Source organism: Neohortaea acidophila, assembly GCF_010093505.1.
Source record: "Neohortaea acidophila strain CBS 113389 unplaced genomic scaffold BDY17scaffold_3, whole genome shotgun sequence".
NCBI lineage: Eukaryota > Fungi > Ascomycota > Dothideomycetes > Mycosphaerellales > Teratosphaeriaceae > Neohortaea > Neohortaea acidophila.
This window is the reverse complement of record NW_022985512.1, coordinates 788,243-815,230: the sequence shown is the minus strand read 5'-3', so window position 1 is coordinate 815,230 and position 26,988 is coordinate 788,243. Positions and strand designations below refer to the sequence as shown.

General features: G+C 57.3%; 13 protein-coding genes across 13 annotated transcripts; 6 read left to right on the top strand and 7 right to left on the bottom strand.

Annotated features, from left to right (window-relative positions):
- Positions 1-173: 173 nt before the first annotated feature.
- On the top strand, positions 174-953 carry BDY17DRAFT_315697 (TIP41-like family-domain-containing protein; the record flags this gene model as incomplete). The annotated part of the gene is made up of 2 exons (XM_033735929.1): positions 174-866; positions 915-953. The coding sequence occupies 2 exons, from the start codon at positions 174-176 to the stop codon at positions 951-953; spliced, it is 732 nt and encodes a 243-aa protein (XP_033591787.1).
- A 502-nt stretch (positions 954-1,455) lies between these two features.
- On the bottom strand, positions 1,456-1,706 carry BDY17DRAFT_322083 (uncharacterized protein; the record flags this gene model as incomplete). The annotated part of the gene is made up of 2 exons (XM_033736749.1): positions 1,456-1,645; positions 1,693-1,706. The coding sequence occupies 2 exons, from the start codon at positions 1,704-1,706 to the stop codon at positions 1,456-1,458; spliced, it is 204 nt and encodes a 67-aa protein (XP_033591786.1).
- Positions 1,707-3,514: 1,808 nt separating this feature from the next.
- On the top strand, positions 3,515-5,051 carry BDY17DRAFT_248087 (folic acid synthesis protein; the record flags this gene model as incomplete). The annotated part of the gene is made up of 3 exons (XM_033730878.1): positions 3,515-3,748; positions 3,804-4,012; positions 4,064-5,051. The coding sequence occupies 3 exons, from the start codon at positions 3,515-3,517 to the stop codon at positions 5,049-5,051; spliced, it is 1,431 nt and encodes a 476-aa protein (XP_033591785.1).
- Positions 5,052-5,104: 53 nt separating this feature from the next.
- Positions 5,105-6,287, bottom strand: BDY17DRAFT_98961 (uncharacterized protein). The gene has a single exon (XM_033738914.1). The coding sequence runs from the start codon at positions 6,171-6,173 to the stop codon at positions 5,283-5,285; it is 891 nt and encodes a 296-aa protein (XP_033591784.1). The 5' UTR covers positions 6,174-6,287; the 3' UTR covers positions 5,105-5,282.
- A 296-nt stretch (positions 6,288-6,583) lies between these two features.
- On the top strand, positions 6,584-10,093 carry BDY17DRAFT_322080 (uncharacterized protein; the record flags this gene model as incomplete). The annotated part of the gene is made up of 2 exons (XM_033736748.1): positions 6,584-8,225; positions 8,280-10,093. The coding sequence occupies 2 exons, from the start codon at positions 6,584-6,586 to the stop codon at positions 10,091-10,093; spliced, it is 3,456 nt and encodes a 1,151-aa protein (XP_033591783.1).
- Positions 10,094-11,391: 1,298 nt separating this feature from the next.
- On the bottom strand, positions 11,392-12,332 carry BDY17DRAFT_98919 (uncharacterized protein). The gene is made up of 2 exons (XM_033738913.1): positions 11,788-12,332; positions 11,392-11,643 (listed from the first exon to the last, which is right to left on the bottom strand). The coding sequence occupies exons 1-2, from the start codon at positions 12,133-12,135 to the stop codon at positions 11,503-11,505; spliced, it is 489 nt and encodes a 162-aa protein (XP_033591782.1). The 5' UTR covers positions 12,136-12,332; the 3' UTR covers positions 11,392-11,502.
- A 2,035-nt stretch (positions 12,333-14,367) lies between these two features.
- On the bottom strand, positions 14,368-15,456 carry BDY17DRAFT_98852 (uncharacterized protein). Its single transcript, XM_033738911.1, has one exon. It carries the CDS (start codon positions 15,316-15,318, stop codon positions 14,560-14,562), a length of 759 nt encoding a protein of 252 aa, XP_033591781.1. The 5' UTR covers positions 15,319-15,456; the 3' UTR covers positions 14,368-14,559.
- Positions 15,411-17,295, top strand: BDY17DRAFT_98898 (uncharacterized protein). Its single transcript, XM_033738912.1, has 2 exons — positions 15,411-15,479; positions 15,574-17,295. The coding sequence occupies exon 2, from the start codon at positions 15,596-15,598 to the stop codon at positions 17,255-17,257; it is 1,662 nt and encodes a 553-aa protein (XP_033591780.1). The 5' UTR covers positions 15,411-15,479; positions 15,574-15,595; the 3' UTR covers positions 17,258-17,295.
- Positions 17,296-18,177: 882 nt separating this feature from the next.
- BDY17DRAFT_322078 (signal recognition particle receptor beta subunit-domain-containing protein) lies at positions 18,178-19,120 on the top strand (the record flags this gene model as incomplete). The annotated part of the gene is made up of 2 exons (XM_033736747.1): positions 18,178-18,381; positions 18,440-19,120. The coding sequence occupies 2 exons, from the start codon at positions 18,178-18,180 to the stop codon at positions 19,118-19,120; spliced, it is 885 nt and encodes a 294-aa protein (XP_033591779.1).
- A 27-nt stretch (positions 19,121-19,147) lies between these two features.
- Positions 19,148-20,419, bottom strand: BDY17DRAFT_322077 (uncharacterized protein; the record flags this gene model as incomplete). Its single annotated transcript, XM_033736746.1, has 1 exon — positions 19,148-20,419. The coding sequence occupies one exon, from the start codon at positions 20,417-20,419 to the stop codon at positions 19,148-19,150; it is 1,272 nt and encodes a 423-aa protein (XP_033591778.1).
- An 819-nt stretch (positions 20,420-21,238) lies between these two features.
- On the bottom strand, positions 21,239-22,690 carry BDY17DRAFT_247940 (tRNA-guanine(15) transglycosylase-like protein; the record flags this gene model as incomplete). Its single annotated transcript, XM_033730863.1, has 5 exons — positions 21,239-22,157; positions 22,214-22,223; positions 22,280-22,362; positions 22,415-22,572; positions 22,634-22,690. The coding sequence occupies 5 exons, from the start codon at positions 22,688-22,690 to the stop codon at positions 21,239-21,241; spliced, it is 1,227 nt and encodes a 408-aa protein (XP_033591777.1).
- Positions 22,691-23,123: 433 nt separating this feature from the next.
- Positions 23,124-24,316, bottom strand: BDY17DRAFT_344100 (uncharacterized protein; the record flags this gene model as incomplete). Its single annotated transcript, XM_033738053.1, has 3 exons — positions 23,861-24,316; positions 23,553-23,797; positions 23,124-23,477 (listed from the first exon to the last, which is right to left on the bottom strand). The coding sequence occupies exons 1-3, from the start codon at positions 23,979-23,981 to the stop codon at positions 23,124-23,126; spliced, it is 720 nt and encodes a 239-aa protein (XP_033591776.1). The 5' UTR covers positions 23,982-24,316.
- Positions 24,317-24,495: 179 nt separating this feature from the next.
- On the top strand, positions 24,496-26,899 carry BDY17DRAFT_293125 (plasma-membrane choline transporter-domain-containing protein). Its single transcript, XM_033732943.1, has 5 exons — positions 24,496-25,355; positions 25,426-25,866; positions 25,920-25,967; positions 26,020-26,328; positions 26,391-26,899. Exons 1-5 carry the CDS (start codon positions 24,606-24,608, stop codon positions 26,436-26,438), a joined length of 1,596 nt encoding a protein of 531 aa, XP_033591775.1. The 5' UTR covers positions 24,496-24,605; the 3' UTR covers positions 26,439-26,899.
- Positions 26,900-26,988: the final 89 nt, after the last annotated feature.

Genomic DNA, 26,988 nt, shown 5'->3' with positions numbered 1-26,988 from the left:
AAATACGCGTTGCCATGGCGACGCGACCGGCGTTCACACTTTCCACTTCCGACTTACGCCAAGCCTAGCATCTGCCGCCAGCTCTGCACCACTTCACTCCGTCGCATGAACGCCATCCGGCACCGCTCGCCAACGAGATGGGCACAAACATCTCAGACCACCCCGGCAGCGGCATGCAAAGCTGCACATCCAGAAATGGCGTGTGGAAAGTGACGACGCGCAAGCTTCCCATCCTCAAAGCCGAGCCGATTGAAGAGCTGGGCAAGGAAATCGGGATCCCGATTCCAGAGATGATTTTCGGGGATAATTACATCGCCATCACGCATATTCCTACTGGATGGACGCTGGACTTCAATGCGCGCGATGCGCTGGACCGCGTGGGAAAGACGGAGGAGGGGATGTTGCAAGTTGCTGTTGCCGAGGAGTGGAAGCGGGAGCGGAGTCATCAGGAGGAGGTCAAGCAGGTTGTGAAGCCGTTCGATTGGAGCTACAGCACCGATTATGTGGGAACGACGACAAAAGGTGGTGCGGAAGGCGAGTGGGCGGAGACGGATCAAGGGAAGAACCCGGTTCGGACGGATTTGTTGAGCAGGCCGGATCCCATCCTCTTCTTCGATAACGTCGACTTGTACGAAGACGAGATGGCGGACAATGGGATTACTCTGTTCGCCATCAAGATCCGCGTCATGCCGGAGCGGCTGCTTTTGCTGAGCCGATTCTTCTTGCGACTCGACGGAGTCGTCATCCGAATCCGAGACACGCGAGTCTACATCGAACATGGGTCGAACAAGGTCATCCGACAGTATACGGCCAAGGAGGAGACGTATGATGCGGTGCGAGAGAAGCTGACGGGCATGGGCGAGAACGTCACGGAAGCGTTTCGCGATGCAAATAAGCTTGCCCCTCTGCTCAAGACAGTAGAGGATCGGACGGATATGTTCGAGGTGCATTGAGAGGCCCTGGGGGGGTTTGATTTGGACAAGAACTCAACGCTACCTCTCCGACCGTGCGCAACACTCAGCCCCCGCCAGCTCGGCAAGGCACCGCACCTTTGACAAGATTTTGCGCTGCTGCGGGGGAACCAGACGATCAGTCAACGTATCACCGGCTGCATAGTCTAGCCTTCGCCGTCTCGCGCAAAGTTGGTCGCCAATGTACGCCGAGTATCGTCTGGACAAAGTCGCCTTTGGAATTCTCGTTCCGACTGTGCAGTCGTCTTAGGTGGCATCGATAGCACACAGCTCGTCAGAAAGGGAACGAACGGCGTTCGATTCGTCTCATGCCGTTCTCGATCGACGCAATTGAGTTTCGTGTCTGCCTTAGTGCTTTATAGTTCCAGTGGCCCGTGAACTAGGTGCATTTGGCTTGGTCGACCAGGTGCCGGAGCCGTAGCAGGGTCGCATCGGTAAGAACCCAGATTCCCCGCCGTTACAGTCGTAGTCGAAATGCCATAAGTCACTTGCTCTCCTTCTCAATGATGTGAATCTTCGGCACAGCCTCTCGAAGCCTTTTCTTGTCTTCCTCCGTTGGGGTCAAGCCAAACGCTTCTTCGGCTTTGTCGGAGATGAAAAGGCCAAACACCGCGTACGCCATCACGCCTCCGCCAAGCATTAGGCGTGTGCGCGGCGAAAGGTTCCGGTAAGATCTGCGACGCTCAGTACTGATCATGTCAATGGGAATTGTGAGACGTACTGCCAGAGAGACATTGCCACTCTTTGAAGAGGATGGGAACTTTGGAGATTGGAATGAGGTTAGTTTGAAACGGCACAGATTGATGTGATGTGGAGGCGCCACGCTAGCGGACCGGACGGGCCTGGCCGACGCTAATGGTTGTCAGACTTCAACCTGACTGTACTCGTCTTCAATGCCTAATGCCTCCTTCAAGATATTGACACCCCTACACGACTGGTGACGGCCTGGAGCGATACCGGTGCGGGGAATTGTTAACCGACTCGATTTTCACACGCTTGTGTGATTTCGCCCCATTTTCCGGAGTTCGTTGGGTGGTTTCGTCCACAGCCCTGTTCGACCTTACTACCCTCAATCTTACTATGTTTTGGAGGAGCAAAGAGCGCTCTGAGGGGGCTCTATCAGCGTGCGTGCGCGAATCTCTCGGGAGACTGTCTGCGGTTTGTTACCTAAGGCTATCATGAGACTAAGAAATGCGCCTATGCGCCTCAGCTTGCCCTCTACAACTGCTTCCCCGAGCAGCAGCTTGGGCTGGGGCTGGGGCTTCCATGGCGCTCGTTCTTCGGGAAGACGGTCGATCCTACAATGTGCCACACCGCTGCAATTGCCATTTCGGCGAACCTTCATTGCGTCGATTCGGCAACACAAACCAATGAGCCGCCGCCCTATTTTGTGAGTGCCTTTCCTTGATTATCTGTGGCATGATTCTCATCGGCGTAGGACATCTACTCTTCGGCGGACAAAATTACCCAGGGGCAGACCTTCAGAAGTATCACTTCCAACGAATACTGGGCGGTCACATCCACAAGCACGAGTAAATGGCGAAACCTCAAGCTGCCGTGAGAAATCGGCTTGGAGCGTGGGACAACATCAGTTCCGTCCTGTGTACGTTTCCGGAGCCGCTGTCCCCGAACACACGTACTAATCTAGCAGCGACTGCCTCGTACGTATGAAAAGCGAACCTGCGAGATTCCGAGCCACCATGTTTTATCGGACTGCAGACACTAAGCTGGCAAACATAATCCCGGAGTTCTCCAGATTCTGCAAAACTCAAACAGCGAATGGATTGGCGCGCTACGCAGCTGCAGCGAGCATGCTTCCTCAAGCGTACCCGCATGCGGAGGGCATTCTGTATTCTGACCTTTTCTACCTCCCGCCCTCATCCGCACCATCTCTAAACACTGTCTCAGCAACGACAATGCGAATTAATTTCGGCCCTGGCAAACATGAACTGAGTCTTATCCTACCTGCTTTCAGAGACATCAAAATCTTGCTCAAGGAATCGTCTCTCGGCTCATATACGATGACAAGATGCTTGGTTAATCTCGGAGCCGTTTGTCAGCCGAATGCAAGTTCAGTCCACAGCAATGTGGATCCGCACTATCTGTCAGCTCCAGAGCAAACGAGGATCTTGACCGATATCACACACTCGGTGCTGCACAGGATATGCGACAAGATCCGATTTTCGGCTCCGCAAGAGGTACCTCAGACTCTTGCGGAAGGTCTGTTGCAGACCTTGCGCTTCCCAGATCCGGATCTTGTTCTCCAGCGAGTGAGTGTGCAGACGTTCTTTAAGACGGGGGAGAGCGATGATTCATTCGATATCCTTGCGGTCAGGGAGACCAGAAAGACGGAAAGTTGGGTGGCAGACCCAGAGCCAAACCTACCGAAAAAGACCGCGGAACGTCTGGACGCTACTAACAATGCCGAGCTCGAAGAGGGCTCCGGCATGGCTAGCACTGCGGGCGTAGACATATTGTCATCTGGAATCAGATTCCCAAACAAATCATCGCAGGACGGGCCAGAGGCAGATGATGTCGCTGAGATGTCAACACACGACGCTTCACAGCCAAACCCAGAGGACGAGGACTCAACAACGTTTGGTAGGGTATATATCGCCCTCGGCAGCAACGTCGGTGATCGGCTTCAGAACATCGAGAATGCCTGCCGCCTTATCGATGCGGATGCGGACATGCGCATCCTTCGAACGAGCCCATTGTACGAGACCGCGCCGATGTACGTGGAAGACCAGGGTCGTTTCTTGAATGGAGCCTGCGAGGTATGCATTGTGCCGCCCACGCTGTTCAACCCTGTTGGTCAACTGACATGGGCAGATCACGACTACTCTGGACCCGATGTCGCTGCTGGACAGACTGCAAGGGATTGAGAAGACCTTGGGGAGAGAGAAGATGATCGACAAGGGTCCGCGGAATATCGACCTGGACATATTGATGTTCAGGAACGAGCAGATGAAGACGGAACGGCTGACGATTCCGCATGCCTTGATGCTCGAAAGGGAGTTCGTGCTCCGTCCATTGTGCGAGTAAGTACTTCCATTACTCTACAGGACGCAGTATCACTGACCATCACATAGCATCGTAACAGCCAAGATGCGAGGAGTGCCGGGAGTGAGGGTGTCCACACTTCGGGCACTCCACAACCTTGTTGCAAAGAATCCTCCTCAGGCAATGTTTGCGCTCACAAATCTCGGGCATGAGGGCGATGACATCCGCAGTCGTGACCCCCGCTTCCCGACGCGCATCATGTCCATCGTGAACGTCACACCAGATTCCTTCTCTGATGGAGGACATTACAAACCAAATAATTTGGAGACATTCCGGACGTTGGTGAAGGCGCAGATTGCGGCGGGAGCAAGCATAATCGACGTTGGCGGACAGTCTTCTCGACCGAACGCCCCGGACGTTACCGCTGAAGAGGAGATTGCGAGAGTGCTGCCTGCAATCGAGGCCATCAAGGCTTTACCCGAGGCTGCTAAAGTCTCCATCTCGGTGGACACATATCGCGCTGCGGTCGCCGAGGCCGCGGTGAAAGCGGGCGCGCACATTGTCAACGACATCTCCGGCGGTACCCTCGATCCAGACATGTTCGCCACCGTTGCACGTCTCGGATGTACGTACGTCCTGATGCACATGCGCGGTACGCCGGCGACGATGATGAGCGAGGAGAACTGCTCCTATCCTCAAGGACTTATCGAGACAGTCAAGGGAGAGCTGCAGGAAAGGATCGAGGAGGCGATGCTCGCGGGCATTCGACGATGGCGCATCATCCTTGATCCCGGCATTGGCTTCTCCAAGACCGTCGAGCAAAATGTGGAGCTTTTGAGGAAGTTTCGCACGTTGACTTCCGGCGGGTCATCGAAAGCATACGCCTGGTTGGCCGGCAGTAGTCGCAAGAGTTTTATCGGGAAGGTGACTGGGGTGGAGGATCCGAAGGATAGAGCGCTGGGCACCGCGGCTACGGTCACTGCGGCGATTCAAGGCGGCGCGCATATTGTTCGGGTTCATGATGCGGGGGAAATGAGTGCGGTGGTGAAGATGGCCGATGCCATTTATCGCGCGTGATAGAGTGGGCTTGGGTTTCATCATGGCGAGGCGTTTCGGTCATACAGAGCGCTGATGGATATTGGTGGTCATGAAATTAGCCGCATTGGTCGGCTCTTTCAGTTTTTGAGATAGTATTCACCCGCTGGCTTATTAGGCAGCAGGTATCTCCCGGTAGATCGCCATGCTCATCACGAGCTGGAATGACTGGTTGTAACTGTGGAATATCTGTCCTCAAAGGGTAGTGCTGTCTCAACGTATAGACATGTTCTCGAAGAGCGCCTTCCATGATGCCTCTTCGTCAGTCTCTGGGATATTGGGTCTCGGCACGACCACATCGCTGGCAAAGGTGGTGCGACGCTCAGTCGGTTGCACCTTCTTAGTGGCTTGGACGGGTATGTAGCCTTCGATAGAGTCATGCGGTGTTGCAAGCGCGGGCGAGATAGGCTCCGAAGGCTTTGGTGAAGTCGTCTTCTTCTCCACAATAGTGTCAGCCATGACCTGAGTGGGTCTGAAGCCTCTCGCCTTCTCGCCTCGTTCCGACGCCAGCTCATCATCGTTCACCGATGACTGATGCCACCGCTGCCGGCTTTCAGAAGTAGCATGAGTCGTCGGCGGTCTATCGGTTTCTGGTAACACAATGTCAGGATCCCGTCCGAGCTCCCGATCCCAAGCAGGCACTTCACTCAGCTGCATCTTCACATGCAGCGCTTTGCGAAGGCACTCGTTACTGCAGTAATCTTGTGCTCCATGGCCTTTCAATCTCCACGCCGCATTGCTGCCCATGCTTTTGGAGCGCGGGGCGTTGGAGCACAGAGCATAGCCGCATTTGCCATCGAGCGTCCGTTCCTCAACCAAGCTGTCGAAGTCGGAGGGTTGGAAGGGAGCGAGTAGCTGGACGAAAGTGGACGCCTGGGCTGATGTGAAAGGTGTCTGCGGCGGGTATTCGAGTAGTGTCTCGATATTGGTTAGAATTGTCGCTTCTACATCCTTTTGGGCCCGGATCTTGTTGGCGTGGAAGAGGGCGATGCCTAGGTTTCGTCTGTCTCGGTCGGCTTTTGCTTTTTGCTCGTCCGAGATGGATGGAGTGCTCTGTGTTGATGGTTGTTTCAGGATCCCCTTTGCTGATATTGTGCCGGCCATGTTGTGGGAAGAAGACGGTGTCGAAATGGCCGTCGGTGGATGGAAGCTGCAGGGCTGGAGGTTCAAATAAACTTCGGCCAATGGCGCCGCACGTGAACGTCATGTGTGGCGGAGATTTGGAGCCAGCTGGGCCCGATGGCTGACGACTTCCACCGCATCACCTCCTCCCACCACCCCACCCCCACCTTGTTCGCTGAATGGATCGTCGCTTTCCACGCACTCGTGTTTGGCTATAGCAAGACGCATCGTATCTTGGAGCAGGCAGCAGCTGAAGCGCGCCGGCCGTCCCCTCCGGCTACATCCCGGCTTCTGCCTTCCCTCCACCACCGCCGGCCGTCAGCGACCTCAAGCCACGCAAGCACGCAACCTCTCCCGTGCCCTGTGTGCTGCACAATCAGGCGCCCGCAGACATGGCTGCCCCTCCGTTCAAAGTCAAGGCGGTCTACGAATACACCAGCGAGCATGGCGACGATCTCACCTTTCCCGTCGGCCAGGTCATCACTGTCACCGAGCTCGAAGGCGACGATTGGTACGTCGGAGAGTATACAGACGTAACGGGCGACAAGCATGATGGGCTGTTCCCCTCCAATTTCGTCGAGAAGTACGAGCCTGAGGTGCCGGTGCGCCCCTCTCGGCCTGGTGGCCGGGCGAAGCAGGAGGTTCAGCCCGCCTCTCCCACCAGCACGAGAGAGCCGGAGAAAGAGGAAGAGACACGTGAGATCCCTGCTGCGATCACGTCCCAACCAACTCAATCCGCCCCACCCCCTGTGAGCGCGAAGGAAGAGGAGGTGAAGCAATCCCCCCCACCAGCTCCGAAACCCACGCCAGCCGAACCAGCCGAGCCCACTCCCACTCCCACTTCTAGCAAAAAAGCGCCTCCGCCAGTTGCAGTCAAATCCAACGCCTTCAAAGACCGAATTGCAGCTTTCAACCAGCCCGCCGCCGCGCCCATCGCTCCCGTCCAACCCGGCAGGCAGCAGCCCAGCAACTTCATCAAGAAGCCTTTCGTTGCTCCCCCGCCGAGCAAGAACGCATACGTCCCGCCCGCAACGAAAGTGGAGCCCGTACATAGACCATACGTACGGGAGGAGGATCCCGAGATCAAAGAAAGAGAGGAAGAGGATCGTGCTGCCGCGGAGGCAGCAGGGTTGACTCACGAGCCTGCGACTGCGGCTCAAGGCGAGGAAGATGAAGATGCGCCGAAACCGTTGACACTGAAGGAAAGAATGGCGATGTTGCAGAAGCAGCAGCAGGAGCAGGCGGCGAGAAGAGCAGACGTTGCGAGCAAGAAGAAACCGCCTCAGAAGAAAGCATCGGAATCTTCCGATGTGGCTGCCCCAGCTGAGGGAGAAGTGGAGGATCTGGAGCGTGCGCGCAATGGTGACACTGAGAGGGAGTCCTCTGATCTATCCCGAGAGATGCCTCGCGTGCCATCCTCACAGCGTCGTCCTCCCGAGCCTATGTCGCCCGGCCCGACCATGCCGGAGCACGAATTGGTTAGCGATGGACATGAGGCGGATCAGAGCGGTGCCGGAGAACTGACCGAGGAAGACGACACGGGCACTCTGGGACCAGACAGTGACGAACGGCCTGCAGAAACCCCGCGGCCGGTCGAGCGAGATGCACCACTCGAAGGCGGCCATGAGGAGGGTGCAGAGGAGGATGAAGAAGAAGATGAGGAAGAGGATGAAGTGGACGAGGAGACGAGGAGGAAGGAAGAGCTCCGAGCTCGCATGGCCAGGCTTGGAGGCGGTATGCCTGGTATGGGTGCGCCTTTCAATCCCTTCGGCGCTCCGCCACCTGCACCACTGCGGAAGAAGCAGCCGGCGCGTGAGAGAGAGCCTGAAGAAGGCGCGGACGCCCAAGTGATACCGCAAATGGTCGCGGTACCAGGCATGTCATCTGCACCAAAGCCTCCTGCTCCTGAGCAAGCTGAACGAGCGGCTCCAGCTGAAGAATCAGAGGAAGATGAGACACCACCCGCACAAGCACCACCTCCGCCCAAGCGTGTGCCTACTTCAGGCAGAAATGCACCTCCGCCGGTACCAAAAGGTAGAGTCGTTGATGCTCAAACGCCCGTCTCTTCAAGCGCTGATCATCAGACAGATTCTCGACCGCCAGCACCTCCCTCACAAGAGCGTGGTGCTCCACCTCCAGTGCCCAGCAACACGCGTCCATCTGCTCCCGAATCACGTCCCCTGCCGCCACCTCCACCGCAGCCTGTGACGTCCCCAGGTCCCGGCTCAGAGTCGGATGACGAGATGTCGGCATATCCTAAGAGCCCATCCGCTGAGTCGTCTTCCTTTGCACCACCACCGCCTCCAGCTCGTCCCGGAGCTCCTCCAGTCCCGGGTACGAGAGAGGTCCCAAGCGACGATCTAGGTTCCATAGTAGCAGCAGAGAAGAGGTCGAGTCGAGCTGCGCCACCGGTTCCGGGCGGCGAAGGAGCCGGATCTCTGCGACCCCCTCCACCACCGCCCCCGACACAGGCACCTCCAAGCCGCCAGCCGACAACCCATGAGCTCGATCAGGATGAGCCGGTGGGGTCTGACTACGACGGTGATTACGATACCGACATTGCATCGAGCGCCAAACATCGAGATGCGCTGAAAGCTCCGCATGTCCGCGAGGCGAGTCTGACGGACAACACATTCGGGACCGAGTCGCCGCTCGGCTCTGCTCCGCCGCAGCTTCCCCCTACGTCGGCTCCCAGAGCTGTACCTCCACCTCCTCCCCCATCACAAGCCGTTCCAAAACCGAGACCGTCAATGGATCGTCCGCCGCCGCCGGTCCCTCCGCCCAGGGATGAGGAGCCAGACGATGAGTACGATCCCTATCGACATGAGGACAGCACTCGCGCTGTGCCTCCGCCGCCGCGAAGTCCCGCTCCTGGTGCAGCGCCACCTTTGCCTCCCCAGCGTGCACTTCCACCAGAGCCAACAGAGAGCTCTCCACCAGAGGCGTTTGCACCGTCACCTCCATCTCGCAGATCTACCGAACGTGCGCCGGGCGGCGCGATGGCACAAGCCCTCGCATCACCACAAGCGCCTGCACGTGCATCGAGCGATCTTCAGAGAGGCGCGACTACTATCAGACGATCCACTGAGCAGGCGCGACCAAGCGGCGAGCACGGCCAGATGGCCAGCGACATCAACCTCAGCACCGACACACCGTGGTGGACGGCAGCACAGCCGCTCCCAACCTCCCTACAAGACCGCAACGGCGTGGACATCCTGTCGGAATGCGAAGAAACGTCCAAATCGAAGCGCGGCGGCAAGAAGGAAATCAGCAAGGACATCTACATCCTCTATATGGACTACAGCCAAACCATCGTGTCGGCGCGCTACGACTCCTCCGACCCGTCAGACGTGCAATTCGAGCAGCGCCATGAGCCCCCGCCTGCGCGCCTCCGACAGGACCAGCTGGAAGCAGCATGGCAGCGCTTCGGCACCAAGATTGCAGAAGCCGCGGGCGCCCTCGGGCACAGCAAGAAAGACGCGACGATCGGCGACCCGACGTCACCCTGGAGCCTCCCGCTGGAACTCATCAAAGCCCAACCCAATGCTCTTTTGCCCGTGGGCACGCGCGCCTACGGCGCCCTGGTGTACGCCAACCTGGCCAACGCGTCGACGATGCAGTACGACGAGATCCGGCGCGGAGACATCATCACCCTCCGCAACGCGAAATTTGAGGGGCACTCGGGGAGTCTGAAGACGAAGTACCGCAGCGATTACGGACTCAACCACGTCGCGGTTGTGGAGGAGTGGGATGGCACGAGGCGGTCAGTGAGGGCTTGGGAGCAAGGGAGAGAGCGAAAGGGGGGCGTGAGGAGCGAGAAGTTCCGGCTGGGGGATCTGAGGAGTGGCGAGGTGAGGGTTTGGCGGGTGATTGGGAGGGACTGGGTCGGGTGGGAGTCGTGAGTGAAGAGGGCAGGCAGGGAACTTTTTGCTCGTTCTGGGTCGAAATTGCATCGTGAGTTTTGCTTGCTTGCTTGTTTGTTTGCTTTGACAGGGACTCCGCTGCCCGCTAGGTACATAGTGCTTTTCATGCGAACCTTCCGAAACCTACGTGACTTGTTGACTTTTGGCTTTCAGGGGGCTTCTTTGTGCTCGCCTCGAGCGTCGGGCGTCAACGCATGAGCATCGTTCGCCGCGGCGCCGTCGTATGCACCGTCGTGTTGGTTGAGACGGAGATTATCGTGAGCAAAGTATGGGTCGGCCAGGGAGGAGAGTCGTCAGAGCTAAGGCAATCCCGGTGAAAGCGGCACGCTGGTGGCCGATCATGCGGGTGCTCGGCCAAAGAGCAAGCAGAGGGGCGGCGCGGTTCGAGCCAATGGGCAGTGGGCTGTAGTGCTCGCCCTCATCAAGTTCTGGCCGCAAGGCGCTTGCTTGGGATTAGCGCGGTGATTGGTCGGTGAGGCGGACAGCGCAGCCTCGCGGCTTCGAGGCCGATGCGCCGCTTTCCGCGATCGTTGAGCTCCCTCCTTGCCCCCGCTGCACGGCAGCCTTGCCAAGGCTGAGAGACACAGCAGCAACTCCTCCTGCTGTGGTTGATGCGCCGATTATTTGCAGATCGAGCACGGCAGGAGGGCTGCCGTTTAGCGATGTCGTCGCGGTTGCTGCCGATAACCTGCTTGCTGGTCTGCAGGCCTGCAGAGACGGATTCCGCCCGGCGCCCGCTCCGCTCCGGAGCTCGAGGCTAGCTGCAGATGAAATTTGTCCTCGTGTGCCGTGTCGCACTATCGTGTTACCGCCATCTCGCGCTGGTCGCTTGAGAGTTGCATGGCGAGCAGATCTCGTGAAAGGCGAGAGCGGACGCTCACAGACGACGTCTCGTCACGTGAACTTGTGGTAGTTGAAAGATTCCAGCTCTGCGATGCAGATGGCTTTGATAGGACGAGCGCGGAAGAGGGTGCGTTGATAGGTTGGGCGTGAGAGCTTCGCGGCGCTAAGGGGGGTCGGCGGCTTGTTGGGTTCACAAAGCGCAATTTGCGGCGTGCTCGAGCGCGGGATGGGTCCGTCGGGGGTCGTGAAGGTGTAGTTTCGGGGAGGGTCGGAGGTGCATGTCGTGGTGGAGTCCTCGAGCGTTGATGGTTCAAGCCGGTTCATTCTCGCCCAGTCGATGCTCCCCCCTTTCTCGTCCTACGAACATGACAGCAGACGAGGCGCGGTGAGATGCGGTGACATGCCCGCCCTCCTCAATGTCGTGTATCGGGCCCGCTCGCCTTCGACCCTGCGGCGTTGAAACTGACTACCTCCTGCAGCTCTTCGGAGATTTAGGGCGTCGCTCGCAGCTCATGCACTGCAGCCGCGCCTGTTCTTGGTGGTGCTTACTGCTGGGGGCGGGGACACGTCGGGGGGTACAATGATCGTTGGGCGAGGCTAGAGCCGGTCGAGATTCGTTCTCGCAATTTGGCAGGACGCACAGGATCGGCGGGTGTGGTCACGGAGGATGGTGACAAGCGGCATCCCTGCAAGGCTGTCAATACTATCGTGATGACTTCGGGGGTGGAGTTTGAAGCGATGCCATGAAGGGGAAAGAGCACCGCGTTGCATCGCGAAAAAGCGGCAAGAATACTCGATAGAGTCGGTCACAAGGCGGAGAAGCAGCCTACCAGCATCGTCCACGAGATTGCATTCGTCTCCACGCAGCAGACTTGCTCGAGGAAGCCCGGGTGCACATTCTCGTGTCGAGGGAAAGCATCGTCAGAATGATCGAGTCTCGACACTGAATGGGGAGAGGCGCAGGGCGAAGAGGCGGTGTAGTCGCTGGCAACGTCAACACCGCTACCTTGTAGGGGGTACTTTGCAAGCAGCCACCCGAATGCCGGCCGCCGTCTTCCAGAAAATGGACCTGAGACATGTCGGCCAAGTTTGGAGGGGTGGAGTCGGTGGGGCACGCCAGATGCGCGTGGCGTCTGCGCGCTAACAATGGCGCGTCCGGGGTCGGTCTCGAGTATCATGATCGTTTCTTTGTTTGTGCTCCCCCCGGCTGATTTGATGGAGGTGGCCGCGAGAACGGAGCCACTTCATCTGCCCACGACTGGTCCTGCTTGGATAGAAAGATGGAGACTGACGTAGACCGCGAGTCAAGAGCGTGCGCAAGCTGCCGCAGATTCTGGTTGAGGTGCTGGTGGATGATCTGCAGGTCCCCACACTCGCCCGGCTGCGTTGGAATGCCTTGCCCATGGGGGAGGGGAAAGGCAAATGCTTGGCTCAACATACCGACGGCCTACTGCAATGGGGGAAGGCGTTGCAAGAGGCGCCGTCACCTGCTTGGTTCTCCCCCGCCAGCCTGCTCCACTCCCCACGGGAATTCGGATGCATCTCCTGAGCGTTTGAAGGCTTGGAAAGCGAGCTAAGCAAGGGAGCACGAGAACTCGCCCGATGCTGACCAGAGTCGACAGAATCGACTGGCCTCTCCACGCCGAACTAGCCTCTGAAAGATGGCCCCCGAGTCGTCGAAAGAGACTTTCCTGAGGTATCTCGCGTGAACCCGTCGTGCGATCCACGCCATGTATGCAAGTCGATTACGATTGCGTAAGATCCACACGTCTCGAAACCAATCAAGCGCGGGACGTATCTGCTCTCGTCAATGATACGAGTGGCCAGATGGGACTACCGAGTCTTTGTGATGCGTCGAAGATCGCTTTCGCCCCGAATTAAGATGGGCCAAACTCTAATAACCATCATGTATTCGAACGCACACGGCAACGGTCGTATGGCGCAAACGGACAGGGTGCTGCCGCTGTCCGCCCAAGCTACCGACCTTGGCGCAGGTATCAGTGCTCTACATCCCGCAATCAGGCTGCGAGCGAAGGCTCTAGCTTGCCCGGAGCGAGTCCTATTCCCTGTCGTCAGAGCTGGCCGGCTGGAAGGAGGCAAAGCAGAAAGAGAGACTGGTAGTTGCTGGCGAGCGTGAACAAAGACCTGGGGCTGTCAAGTATTGACGGATGGGTTGTGGCAGGCGGTAATGCCTGCCGCTGCAAGGCATGCATAGTCCAGAACCAATTCTCGCCACTCCCTGGCCTGCCTGGAAATGAGCATGCAGGCAGCCGGGTGCCAGGGCCCAAGCTTCATCAGCATCGATATTCCCCGTCGAAGGCTGGCGTGGTCCGGCACTTCGGGTCGTGTTTGGGAGTTGGGCAGCGGCGAGGATCCCGCTCAAACCTCGAGCCCCAGAGGGAAATGAAACGATTGCCATCGAGGGTGGACCTGACCCCATACCCACACCTGGCAGCTCGCAGCGGCAGCGTTGACGGGGACCAACCTCTGCAAAGGTTATAAGAGTCCATCCTCTCTCGCGTCTTTCTTCTTGCTTCCACACACCACTCTGCGACAGTGGTAGAGAGGTTCTCTGCAGCTGTCAACCATTGCTCACTGCCTGTCACTCGTACCTTGGTCAGTTTTCGTTGTACTCCTCGGCGGCCATCACTGTTGTACCTACCGGTGAATGTCCACCGTGAATACAACATGACAGCCACCGCTCCCTTCATCAGCTAATCCACTTTGCAGGACACTGTGCCATCCTTTGCCTGTCGACACACATTGTTTGACATATTCCGCCGGTAAGTCGAAAGGCTTTCACAATATCATCGTCGCACAAGAAGCGGGACACCTCTTGCATCTGCAAAAAGGGTGCAAGAGGCTTCTGCAGCTTCACGGCTGACACGCTCTGGACGACGACGATGCCTCCCATTCCCTCTTGTGATGCATCACATCGCAATCGACGCGAGGGCGGGCCGGGATGCCATCGTCGTCTTCCAACGTGTCGCATTGTCCAAGCTCCCGGCAAACGTCAAACATCCCTTGCCGCAAAACGCATGGCTGACAAGACATACAGCCTTCATTCTTCCTTGCGACGGTTCTCGTCGGCACGTCAAACCTCTTTCGAACGGTGCCGGCGGCCAGAAGGAAGAAAGCGAAAGATTCACGTCGTCGTCCACTCTTGCGGCACGCTTTCTCTTCCCCGCCTTACCCGTCGATCCGCCCGGCTTTAGTTGAAAGCTTAAGCCCACCTGGTTGGTGCCAAGCCGTCACAGCAAACGACGCCGCCTGACACATCTCATTGCAGCCTTGCTGGACAGTGTTGTTGGAATCAGCCAATCTTCCGTTCCAACCGCTTCGTCAGAGTCGTCCGGCAACAACCGCAAAAGTAAGTGCGAACCGCGAGTGCAGGATGCATCGGGAGTCGACAAGGCTGACCGGTTTTAAACATCAGGTACCCAGCACAATACCCCAGCCAGCTCCGACAGCACAATGGACCAAGGTAAGCTACTAGCTTTCTGCATCGCCCTCCCAACCCGACGACTTGCATCCTGCTTTGCCACACTCGCGAATTGCATCCCTCCCCCTTCCCATCTGCCGACCAATTCCCGCAACTCTTGTCATCCGACACGCATAGCAGCCCAATCTTGGTGCTCTTGTGATCCCGCGCCCAGTCCCTGGCCCCGGCAATCTCCAAAGCTTGTCGCGGTCACACGAGCGCCGTGAGCAACACCGGGCGAATCACGTTTCCTTGCATCCTCCATGCACAACGCCCATCGCCAACAAGATTGTCGATCAAAGAACAAGCCGAGCGGAGCTGACTTGCCGATGCAGGACCGCTTCTCCCACCTCTTCCCCTCCCCCACGAGTACACCATCTCCGAACAAGACTGCCTCGACCATTTCAGCGGCAGTCACACGCCGCGCACAGTCTTTCCACCACTCGAGCTGCAGCGCGATAATTCGTTGCATCAGCCTGGCGATCCGACCTTCACCTTTCCCGGGGCAGGAGCCGGGCGCTTCCTCGCGGACCCCGGTGTATCCCACCACAGTTCCAGGTACGTACTCATTTCTCGTCTCTTTCCATTCGTCGACCCCCGGTGGCGTGCATCTCCCATGCAAGCTGTTCCTTGTCGTCGGGTTGGTGCGCCGACAACCACATGTTACACCGCAGCCATTATCGTCACATTGTCGCTGTGAGACCATCGTGAGATTCTGCGGCTCCTGCAGCTTCATTTTCGTTCGTTCCACGTAGCACGTCTGGGCATTCATGCGCTCCAGCCAGTGGGCAGCTTTGCTGCATCTCACCGGAAGCACAAGCGCTGATGACTGCCAACACATAGGAATGGATCCCACCAGCACCTCGACGATCCCGAGCATCTCTCCGCTTCTGCCGGCCCGAATCCAGGTATTTCAACGGCCTCCATCGGCAACTATTCCTCGCAAAATCGCTTTTCCAGTTTCGGGGCGTTCAACGTTCCAGAAACACTGCCATACATCCACAACACGGGCTCATATGCTACCTCTCGACACCCTTCAGAGTAAGTCGCACTTCCCCCTCGGGTGTCTCAAGGCGCAGTGAGACGACGGACTATGTGCTTCGAGTGACCGATCACTGACACGTTCCTCAAACAGGTCCGACAGTGTTGCGTCGGGCATGCCGCTGCAGCCTCATCCCAACTTCCGTCCAACACATCTGTTAGACGGCGTGCCTGGCGGGTATCGCGACCAGCAGGGTGCCCAGTACACCACGCACACCTTACGGTCTCAGCTCCAGCAAAACCAGTGCGGCCACGTCCTCGACACGACGCCTCGCGCTGTCCACTTCGCTCCGCAACCCAGTCCCGCACAGCACTACCCCGCCATGCCTCACGCCCCTTCGACCACGCACAGAGGCGCAGCACATGACACTCCGGCGTCGCAATTTCCATGGCCCAACCTCGAGGTCCTGGGCGACATCAGATGCCAGGGGCAACTCGTGACCCCGGAGGTCAAAGCAAAGGTGGAGAAGGGGTTCTTCGTCGCGCTGTCGGACAACAAGTGGACGTGCTACCGCCGCAACTACTTCTCCGTCACCTGCTCGTACGAAATGGCGCCGTACATCGCCGGGGTGCCGCTGCAGCTGAACCGCAACGGCAAGTCGGACAATATCCTGGCCATGGGGGTGCGCATGTCCGCGGCTGTGGACGGCTCGGGTGGTAAGGCCATCGAGTTGGTTCAACACACGCCGAAACGCGACAACGGACCCAAGACCAAGATCGACATTGTCAAGTTGTACCCGGCTCAGCCTTCTGCTCGCTCGGATCACGGCATCGGCTCGGGCGCCATGTACGCCACCGCCTTTCAGCACAACAGCGCGGCTGGACCAGGTGGACCTCACGGCCCGTTCATGGCGCTGCAACACCTGCCCGACCCGACTCCCGAGGGAGGTGTTGCACCGGCCCCGACTTCCACCACGTACAACTACCACAGCGGCTCCCACGCCACCCCGGCCGGCTACAACACCTCGCACACCTTTGAGCGGGTGCAGTTCAAGCAGGCGACGGCGAACAACGGCAAGCGTCGCGCTTCGCAGCAGTACTTCCACCTCATGATCGAGGTCTTTGCCGATGTGCGCGCCGAGGGCGACGACGAGGCAGAGTGGGTCAAGGTGGCACAGCGCGTGAGCGACAAGGTTGTTGTGCGTGGCCGTTCGCCCAGCCACTACCAATGCGAAGGCGGGCAGAGCAATGCTGCTCCGCGTGGCGGTGGCGGCGGTGGAGGCCGTGGTGGCTCCCACTACACCCACCATCCCGGCGCGTCGTACCAGTCCGCTGGACCCCCCACGTACCCGATGGCGGGCGGTTACAAGCAAGGCTACGGCCTCAGCCACACCGCTGACCACAACACCGGCCGTGCGTACAAGATGTCGCCGTCGGACGACAGCAGCGAGCGAGCCGAGAGCGTGGAGGGCGGCATGCTGGACGACGGTCACCCCATGGACGACCGCGCGATGGCCAACATCGAACGTGCCGACCACCAGCAATACCACTACTACCCCAACGAAGCCGTCGAGCGCAGCAGCAGCACTACCAGTAGCGGCGCGTACGGCGGCCCGCACCTCCTCCCCATTCCCAAAGTGGAGGCTGGGTTGAGGTACGCGACGGAGCCGCGCTACTACCAGAACACCGCCAAGTTCGACCACCACGCCGACTCGGTCATCGGCACCCCGTTGTGGGAGTCCGGGGCGAGCGGGCCGCCCTCCAAATTCGATGGCTTCACCACTAGCAGTGGTTGGTTTCCGCCTGGTTCTGCGGGTCCTCATCCGGGGTTCCTTTGAGCCTCGGGACTATTGGCATCGATTTTGCTTGGGTATGGGTGTGGCACGGGAGTTTTGCGGCATCGGGGTTGGACATCAGAATGGCGATTTTGTCCGAAGGGTGGACAACGAAGAAGGATGTCGTGCACAGCTGCATGACCCTCTCATCGACCATGGCACTGGCATCGGAGTTTGCATTCGTCGGCTTGGCTTTCCTGTGTCGGACAGGCTGGACACCAAAAGAAGGACATCATACACGGCAGCATCATCCTTGCATCCACCATGGCACTGGAATGGAGTTTGCATTCGGGTTTCCTTCTTCTTCTTCTTTCGGGCCTGGTCTTTCGCATCTTCTCCTTCCCGGGTCCGAACATCACAGCGCGGCGAGCGAGCAGAGCGCGGAGTTTTCTCTTCTTTCTTTTGTTCTTCTTTTGTTGGATCTCTTCTCATAGGCGGGCCCTCACGGGGTTTCAATCTGGGATCTCAGTGCAACAACAGCATCTTCTAACGACGATCACGAATATGAACTTATGGGAAGTATGACTTATGGGAAGCATGACTTACGATGATGAGGATACGACGACACGACTCTGTACGATAGGCGGGAGTGAGGGAATCGAAAAGAAGAAGGGTCAGATGGGGTGATGTTAATGATGAGGAGGTGGAGGGCGATGATGCTCGTTTCATAGTGTAGAGTCGTTTCTTTGTCAATTTGATATCTGACCCTCTTCAAATGAAGCCTCTTCCTTTTCTTGCATTCGATTTCGTGCTGGGCATTGAGAGTGACGATGGGGATGGCGGTGAGCAGGGACTGGAGTTGAGTGACGGACGGCCATGACTAAGCGGCCCTTCCGCCAGCTCGACTCGCGAGCCTTGACGTAAATTCAAACCTCAGCATCCTCCCTCGCATGACAATGCTTTGAATCCAAATCCACGCAATCATGGAACAGCAAAGCGTCCTGCGGGACTGGGCAACATGGGCCTTCTCGCCCTCGCTCTCCGTCATCGTCGTCACCGTGCTCATCACCCTCCTTGTCCCTCTCATCCTCCACTACCTCCTCCACCGGCAGTCCGACTCGACAGATGTCCCTACCTTCCTGCTCATCGGCCCAAGCGGAGGCGGCAAGACGAGTCTCTTCACTCTTGTAAGAAGCCACTCATGCATCGCCTACTCTTATATCTACTGACTCGCGACTTCTGCAGTTCACCAACGGCACCCTCTCCACCACCCACACCAGTCAACTCCCGCACACGGCCACCTGCCGCCTTCCCTCCAGCACCAGCGATTCTTCCGATTTTGAAAGCGAAGTTTCCCCACGCAATTCGGAATTCGTCCTCCTCGACACCCCCGGGCATGGCAAACTGCGGCACCATGCACTCACCTCGCTCACTTCTCCCTCCGCTCTCAAAGGGCTTATATTCGTCGTCGACAGCGCGGCCGTCAGTTCTGCACAGGGTCTGACAGAAGCAGCGGAGTTCCTGCACGATGTGCTGCTCGTGTTGCAGAAGAGGTATGTGCGGGGCAAGAGGACGGTCGCCGTGCCGGTGTTGGTTGCGGCGAATAAGCAAGATGTCTTTACTTCTTTGCCCGCTGGGTTGGTGAAGAGTAGGCTGGAGGAGGAGGTTGGGAAGGTTAGGCTGACGAAGAGTAAGGGGTTGTTGGATAGTGGGATTGGGATGCAGGGTGGTGCTGGAGAGGACGATGGGGATGAAGAGGAGGGAAACTGGCTTGGGGAGTTTGGAGCCAAGGAGTTTGCGTTCGCGCAGATGGAGGAGTACGGAATCGATGTCGCCGTTGTTGGTGGGAGATTAAAAGGCGAGGGCGATGAGGCGGGACAGGTGAAAGAGTGGTGGGACTGGATTGGTGGGAATCTATCAAGATGATTGTCTATTGACTTCGGCCCGACACCTTCACTTCATCTTGCCATTCCGAGTGGCTATCATCACCTCGCCGATGTGCTTGTCTTCGCCCTGCCTCTGATTGAAGATGACCTCGGCCGCCGCCCAGCTGCGATGCACAACCTCGCTCGCGTACTCCCGCATGCCGCTCTCATACTTGGCGATCATCGCTTTGCCTTGGCCTCCTTCCACCAACAGCCTGCAAAGCAACTCTGCATCTCGTATCGCGGTGATTGCTCCACTTCCAGCTGTGGGCCCCATGAGGTGAATCGAATCACCGATCAATGTTACCCGCTCGTTCGGTTCCCACGTGCCAAAATCGGAGGGGACAGAATTGATCTGGAGTACTGCTGTTTGCCCCGGCTGCTGACAAGCCACGACCGGACGGACGCGTGGATGCCAGCTCTGTGCGACACCTCGCGCGATCTTCTCGCACTGCTCGGGAGTCAAAGTCGGCATTCCTTCGTGAGGAAGGCCGAGCGCCTCCGGCTTCGCGCCCATGACCCAGTACAAGTAATCATGAGGAGCCTCGATTCCCTCGGCCAACATCTCCTCTCTGTGCGTGAAGATGACGGGTTCCAGGATCATCGCAGTCACGGGATCGCGGCTGCGGTCTTTGACAACCATCATTCCGCCTTTGGTGATCGCCGGCTCCAGCGTCTTCAAGAGCTCGGGCGTCAACAGCGTCTTGCCGTATACGCACCGAGCGCCTGTGTCCAAGATGGGATGCGCGGGCAAAAATTGCTTTCGAACGGCAGAATGCGAACCATCGGCGCCAACCAGCAAAGACCCTTCCGCAGAGCTCCCATCCCTGAATCGAGCAACGACGCCGTCATCCGTGATTGCGTACTCCTTCAACGCCTTTCCCCACGTCATGTGCTCCTCGAGTCCCCTGAGCAGAACCTGGCGAAACATCGTCCTATCAACCGTATACCCCTTCAACTCGCTCGACGGACCATTGCGCCCCCCAGCAGCAGCGGGACTCTCCCCATTCGCAACGCGAGGCAAATCCACCTTTGCAGTCCCAGCATCCACCTCGGGAATGTCGGAAAACACCGACTCCGCGCACGTGAGTTCGAAGAGGCGCCAAGTCTCGGGGGAGAAGAGGTAGCGGAGCGCGGTGACGGCTTCGCGCGCGACGCGGATGCGGTAGCCTTGGGCGCGGTAGTCTTGCGTTCCGTCGCGCTCGTAGACGTGGAAGGGGATGTGGTGTTTTTTGAGGCCGTGGGCGAGGCAGAGGCCGCCTATGCCGCCGCCTATTATGAGGATGTTTGGGGCGGTCATGGTTGGTTGATTGATTGATGTGTGCGTGGATGGAGGTGGATGTTGATTGGTGCTGGAAGTGTTGTGTCTCGTGAGTCGGAGAGCAAATAATGCGTAAGGACTTTCTTTCTCTCTGAGATGACGCCTGGTTCTTGGGCTTTATATATCGGGGACATGGATGCTATCGGCACGTGGTAACAGCACATCGGCATGGAGCCTCGTCATTGTCCGTGAAGGACGATGTCACAGCGGAAGTACGGGAATTCCGGGCAAGGCTGATGACGCCCAGCTGGTCCGCATTGATTGGCGCATTGCTCGGGCGTCGGTCGCAGGGCGTCGGTCGCACCTCTCCCTCGTCGCACCGTAAAGGGCAGCGCAAAGCCAGGCCGTCGAACTTGAATGTGATCTTGTACTCAGGTACAGCCCGAAAGCCATCAGGAATGACCTCATTCGCAGTAAATGTTCGACTCGTTCCAGAACCCGTTGCATCTTGCGATCTACGTGGAGAGAATGTAAGCGGCAGGCTCTTCCAGCGGAGTGCAGCCTTAGGCCGCAATGGCACTTCTCGCCGGCCAACAATTCCCCAGAACTCCGTCTAGCACTCGCCAGTGTGCGTGCGATCTTCGGCCAGTATGTTTGGAAAGAAATCGTACTTCAGCTAGCGTCCTTTTTTTTGTGGCCAATTGGATTGCGAGTTGTGGTTTTCTTGACGAAGGAGGTGAAGGTGGATTGGTATGCGACTTCGTTCCGCCTTGGGCAAATGCCGGTTTGGCAACTTCATGTGCGACGTGCAGTGAACTAAATGGCCAATTACTCCACTGCTATAGCGGCCTTAACGCCTCAATCGGCCAAAAGATCGACGCCCACGCCTCGCAGTGCATCCACCGCCCACCCAGGGTATCTCTCCTTGTCTCCGGCGTACATGCCATGAAAATAGTCCACCAAAAACGCCGGGTACCGTTGCTCAACAATCGCCTCTCGGGCTCCACGCATCAGATCCAGCAAGTGATGCACATTGTGCATACTCAGTAGATGGGCCCCGGCCGTTTCCTTCGCCGCAACGTGGTGAATGTACGCTCGCGTGATGCCTAGTCCGCCCTCGCTTTCTGGCCGACAACATGTGCAGTTGCACCCTTCTTCCACCGGTCGAAAGTCATTGGCGTAGGCTGCGTGCCGTAAGTTGAATGTGCCTGTGCCTGTGATGGCATTGCCGAACCGTGCGGTGCGAGTAGGCCACACGCAGTCGAACATATCCGCCCCCAGCGCAACAGAGACGAGGATATCCTCGGGATAGCCGACGCCCATGACGTAGCGGGGTTTGAGATCGGGTAAGAGACTGGTACAAGTGTGCACGACCTTGCAGTACAGGTCTTTCGCCTCGCCACCGCTGAGACCGCCGATGGCAATGCCGGGCGTGTCGCGCGCGACCATTTGCTGCGTGCACTCGGCGCGGAGATCGAGGTCTAGGCCGCCTTGGATGATGCAGAAGAGGTTCTGGGTGCTGGGGTTACGGTGGGCGGCGATGCACCGGTCCAGCCAGCGGATGGAGCGGTGCATTGCTTCTTTGATGCGTGCGTGGTCGGGAGATGTGGTGGCTATTACGTCGTCGAGTTGCATGATGATGTCGGAGCCGATGGAGTTTTGGAGGGAGATGGAGTGCTCTGGGGTGAGGAGCATGGGCGTGCCGTCGTGCGGGCTTAGGAAGCGTACGCCTTCTTCCGTGACTTGGGCGAGTTTGAGGAGGGAGACCATTTGAAAGCTGGGAACGCGATGTTAGTTTGGAAGGGTAAGGTAGATTGTGAGCGGGAGACGTACCCTCCGCTGTCTGATGTCAAGGGAGTTAGCGCTAGTTGTTGACAATCGATGCTTTGGTCTGCATACCTGTTAGGATATTATGAGGCCATGATTGCAGCTTATGAGCACCGCCAATCGCATCAAGCGTTTGTTGCCCAGGCTTGAGCCCCCTGTCGAAACTCAGCATCGGCCTCAAACAGTACTTGCCAGGCGACGGCTCACAAGTGATAAGTGTTGTTAAGGCACAATCGACAACTCGTATCCTCCAGCTGCTTAGGAGTCAAGCCCTTGAGAGACGCCTGGGTGGCCACAGGCATGAACATGGGAAGCTGCACGGGGCCATGTGGGAGATGCAGCGTGGCCGCGCGAGCTTTGGTTGTCTGGAGCGGGAAATGCGCTTAGTTGGTTGTTTATCCCGCAGTAACTCTTGGAATCACTCACGGCGCATTTTGTGACGAGGTCAAACTTCAGCGCCGAGGCTGGAGGTCGTAAGACCATGTCCTCATCGTCGCGTGTAGACATGCCGTCTGTGGTGTGAGGTCGGACTTTCGAAATTTTGATGTCACGCGAACGTCCCACCACTTTTTGCGCGCATTGAAACGGGCATGGTTACTGTTGAACGAGCATCGATGAGATCAACGCGGCATCCTCGCAACATGGACAGGAGGGAACAAGAAGATTTGTTAGGCTTCATGCATATATATTTTCGACGTCAATAACTCAAGTACTCCACGAAAAGGTTGCTCTCCGATCTATCGTTGACTTCGAGAGGAGGGCCTCGGGGGCGATGCACGCACTACCATCCACGATATCGTGGAGATGATCCAGGGAGGCACGCCCATCTACGATGCAATCATTTTCACTGACCAAACGAGTAAGGGCAAGACATTGGAAAAGCACCCTCGACGTCGTTAGCGAGCTTCGTGGCCGCTTACCAGTACATAGTGTTGTCATCCTCTGCGTAATCCCTCGTCACCAATCTGTACATGCTGCGACCGCGGAGCCATGCGCTGCCGATCCAGTTCTCCAATTCCGTGAGTGCTTCGTCTTCTGCACCGATAACTCGATGACGCTCATGCAGTAACCTTTCATCAGAGTCGACTGACTTCCCTGGCTCGGTGCGAATTGTGGCCATTACCAACTCCGCGTATTGGTCTAGGCAGTCGAGCGCCTGAAGAATCGCAGGCTCGTCGTTGTCTGACTCATCGATTGACATGACATCCTCGGCCTCGTCGTCAACTTGCTGCGATTTCGCCGCCGCCCGTACGCCATCATCCAGTGCCTCCTACTGCGGAGATCCCGCCGACGGTGCTGTGTCTTCTTTTGCTTCAGAAACTTTCGGTAAGGTCTTTTCACCCACGATTGGTTGCGGCGACACCGCCCGCTGGGCTTTGGGCTGTTGGTCCTGCTTCGGGGTCACCGCCCGTAGCTGTGCGCCCTTCGTAACATCCAAATCCTCCTGGGATTTCCTGGGATTTTTCTGCCGACGGTCGCGGCCTTTGGGCTTGTCCTCGACGTCTTCATCGTCCTCGTTGTCTGGTGCTTGTGCTTTTGCGGTCGGCAATATTTTGGTGGGAGAGACGAAGATGCCGATGCGAGAGTGGTCTAAATGAGGGATCCGGAGCAATGATATAATGATCGCAGCAATCTACAACGGCCTGGGGATACCTAGAGATGAGGAGCACTTGGCCCGTTCTGTTCGACTGTGCACCGCCTTATTTGCAAGTGGGCAGATCACGGCACCGCAGCCTTTGCTTTTTGCTTGCGACGTGTTCGGGAGTACGAACATGTCCTGGTCCGAGTTCTTGCTGCTCGTGAAGTTTGTGCTACGGGCGGTGTTGGATCACCATCCCATTTAGAGGGGGGTTTGAGTATCGGAGACCTGAATCATGTCCGTGGTTGAAATCGCCGTGACGAAGGTTTAAGCGGCGCGTCCTGCATGGAGCTAGCAGACGAGATTTCCGAGCAGACGCAGGTGTCAGTTGCTGCAATGCCGGTCAGCCTAGATATACAGACAAGGGTGCAGGTGGTCGTGTCCTGGATGGGTTCGATCGCACTCGGGGAACGCGAGATTAGACAGCTCTTGGCGTTGTCGGTGTGTGGCTCGGCTGTGTTCAGCTCGCGAACGCATGCAGCTGCGGATCTGGAGCTCCAACTTTCCGCGCCGCCAGTCCAACCTTCGCTGGAGCCCAGATCGAGCTAGTCTGCCTTGGGCGCTAGCGAGGCTAAGGAAATTGGGTCTGGGCGCCGCCATTGTCTACCAATGATGCGCCCTCCAAACTTTATCTCGCCTTGGGATCAACATTGTCTCTTCCCTTCTTCTTAATTTCATCCACCTACCTGCGCTAAACGTCTCCTGTATTCACTCGAGTCCTATTCCATCGCTGCGATTTCGCAGCCTTTACAATCGGCAATGGCGGGTCAAGGAGAGGCGGCGGATTACTACAATGATCCCAATTCGCGCAAGGACGACTATCAAATGCAGCAACCATACTACAACAACAATGGCAACGGCAACGGTCAAGCGTACGGAAATCGCCAATACAACGGACCACAGCACATGCCTCCCCCGCCCACCTACAACCAGAACTACAGCCAGTCGGAAACCAAGCCAACCTACAATCAAGCCTTCAAAGTCGAGAAACCCAAGTACAACGACATCTGGGCCGGCCTGCTCTTCCTCGCCGTTTGCGCAGGCTTCGTCGCCGTCTCGGGTATCGCTCTACAGGGCTACGCAGCGACATATGGCTTCCAGGGCGGCGGGATATATGGAGGGAGCAACAATTTCGGCCTCGACACCAACACCATTGTCCTCTTCATCTTCTGTCTCGCTGTAGCGCTCGTGCTCGGCTATGGCTACGTCTGGGTCGCGCGCATGTTCACGAAGCAGTTCATCTGGATTACCGGCATCTTGCATATCGTGTTCATGCTGGCGACCGCTATCTACATGCTCTACCGGAAATACTATAGCGGAGGAATCGTCTTCCTTCTCTTCGGTGTGTTCGCTGCGTTCTGTTTCTACACCTGGATTCCCCGGATTCCTTTCAGTGTTCTGATGCTACAGACTGCAATTGATGTGTCGAAAACGTATGGACATACGTATCTCGTCTCGTTCATTGGGGGCATCATTGCTGTTGCTTTCGGGGCATATTTCAGTGTTACCGTAAGTGCTTCGTTTATCCGGAAGAGCCTGGAGGCGTTGGATAATACATCAGTCGCTAACTCATCAACAGCTGGTGGCCGTCTACGCAAAGTACGAACCCGGCGCAAATCCCGCATGCAGCGCCGGCGGCAATTGCAGCTCGGGCATTGTCATCGGGCTCATCGTCTACCTCACCTTCGCGGCATACTGGATCTCCGAATGGCTCAAGAACACCATCCACACGATCTGCAGCGGAGTGTACGCCTCGTGGTTCTTCGCGCCCAGAAACCCTCCTTCTGGAGCAACTCGGGGTGCCACTCGTCGCGCCTTGACGTACAGCTTCGGCTCAATCAGTTTCGGCAGTCTCATTGTTGCCATCATCAACATGCTTCGACAGATCTGCTCGATTGCGCAGCAGTCTGAGGCCAACTCGGGGAATATGGCCATGGCTTGCTGCTTTTGCATTCTTCAATGCTTCATTGGCATCCTGGACTGGGCTGTGCAGTTCATCAACAGATACGCTTTCTCTTTGGCAGGTTTCCCTATCCACTTTTTCGAAGCGAAGCCGCGGCTAATACCTCGCAGATCGCCCTGTACGGAAAGTCATACATCCAGTCCGCCAAAGATACCTGGGTAAGAAACGAGTCTCCTCTGCTTGCTACGACGATGTTGACATCATGTACAGAAAATGATCAAAGACCGCGGAATCGACGCGCTCATCAACGAATGCCTGATCGGCCCCGTCTTCACCATGGGCGCCATGTTCGTCGCCTACGCCTGCGCCCTCATGGCCTACGTTTACATCGTCTTCACCGACCCGGCCTACAACCGCAACGGCGACTTCACTCCAGTCGTGGTAGCATACGCCTTCCTCATAGGCTTGCAGGTTGCGAACTGCTTCACCGTGCCGCTCTCCGCTGGAATTGATACCTTATTCGTCGCCATGGCGTGGGATCCTGAGGTCTTGATGAACGAGCACCGTGAACTGTACCAGGTAAGTGAATAACGGCGTCGTGGGCGAAAGACATTGGCTAATCTTGCAATTTCGTTGCACAGCGTATGACGGCAGTCTACCCCCACGTACAGCAAGCTATTCACGCGTAAGAGGTACCAGGGATTGTCGAGACCTTTGCGCTTGATTGCAGGGCGGCAATGGTATAGAAAGGCGTTGGGTTTGGGACAAATATTGTATCGTAGATGGGTGTGCCTTTATGGATCATCTCCGGGGTCTCACGGATGTGTGGACGTCTCGTCCTGGAACACTCTGCTTCCTCTCCATTGATAGTGGATTGGAGAAGAGCCTTTTCGTGTACGGCTTGCGCGTTTCTGACACACGTTGTGCACACGCGTAATCTGACCAAGACCGTCATCGTCCTACTTAACCTTACCAAGATTGTCATCGTTCTACTTGTTGTTACTCACTGTCGCTACGTTTCATCTATCTTACGTCCTTTGTGTCTTTGGTGCTTGGTCGATTGTGCCTGCGAGTGCAACGTTTGAGGAAGCCAGCACACAAGGCTGGCTCACTGGACTAAAGTGAGGCTCATGGATGGACAACATCGAGCTTATATACCATTGGCAGTGCGAGGTATGTCTATGTTTCCACAGATAGAGTATTCCTTCCTCTGTGCATGTTGGTGCCTGAGGCAGACGG

Bases quoted from the DNA above. Each gene is read 5' to 3' on its own strand.
- BDY17DRAFT_98961 (XM_033738914.1), bottom strand. From the start codon at position 6,173: ATGGCCGGCACAATATCAGCAAAGGGGATCCTGAAACAACCATCAACA.
- BDY17DRAFT_98919 (XM_033738913.1), bottom strand. From the start codon at position 12,135: ATGATACTCGAGACCGACCCCGGACGCGCCATTGTTAGCGCGCAGACG. The intron at 11,644-11,787 runs GTAGGCTGCTTC...ACAGCCTTGCAG, and splicing joins CAATCTCGTGGACGATGCTG to GGATGCCGCTTGTCACCATC.
- BDY17DRAFT_98852 (XM_033738911.1), bottom strand. From the start codon at position 15,318: ATGCTCGGGATCGTCGAGGTGCTGGTGGGATCCATTCCTATGTGTTGG.
- BDY17DRAFT_98898 (XM_033738912.1), top strand. From the start codon at position 15,596: ATGCCGCTGCAGCCTCATCCCAACTTCCGTCCAACACATCTGTTAGAC.
- BDY17DRAFT_293125 (XM_033732943.1), top strand. From the start codon at position 24,606: ATGGCGGGTCAAGGAGAGGCGGCGGATTACTACAATGATCCCAATTCG. The intron at 25,867-25,919 runs GCAGGTTTCCCT...AATACCTCGCAG, and splicing joins ACAGATACGCTTTCTCTTTG to ATCGCCCTGTACGGAAAGTC. The intron at 25,968-26,019 runs GTAAGAAACGAG...CATCATGTACAG, and splicing joins AGTCCGCCAAAGATACCTGG to AAAATGATCAAAGACCGCGG.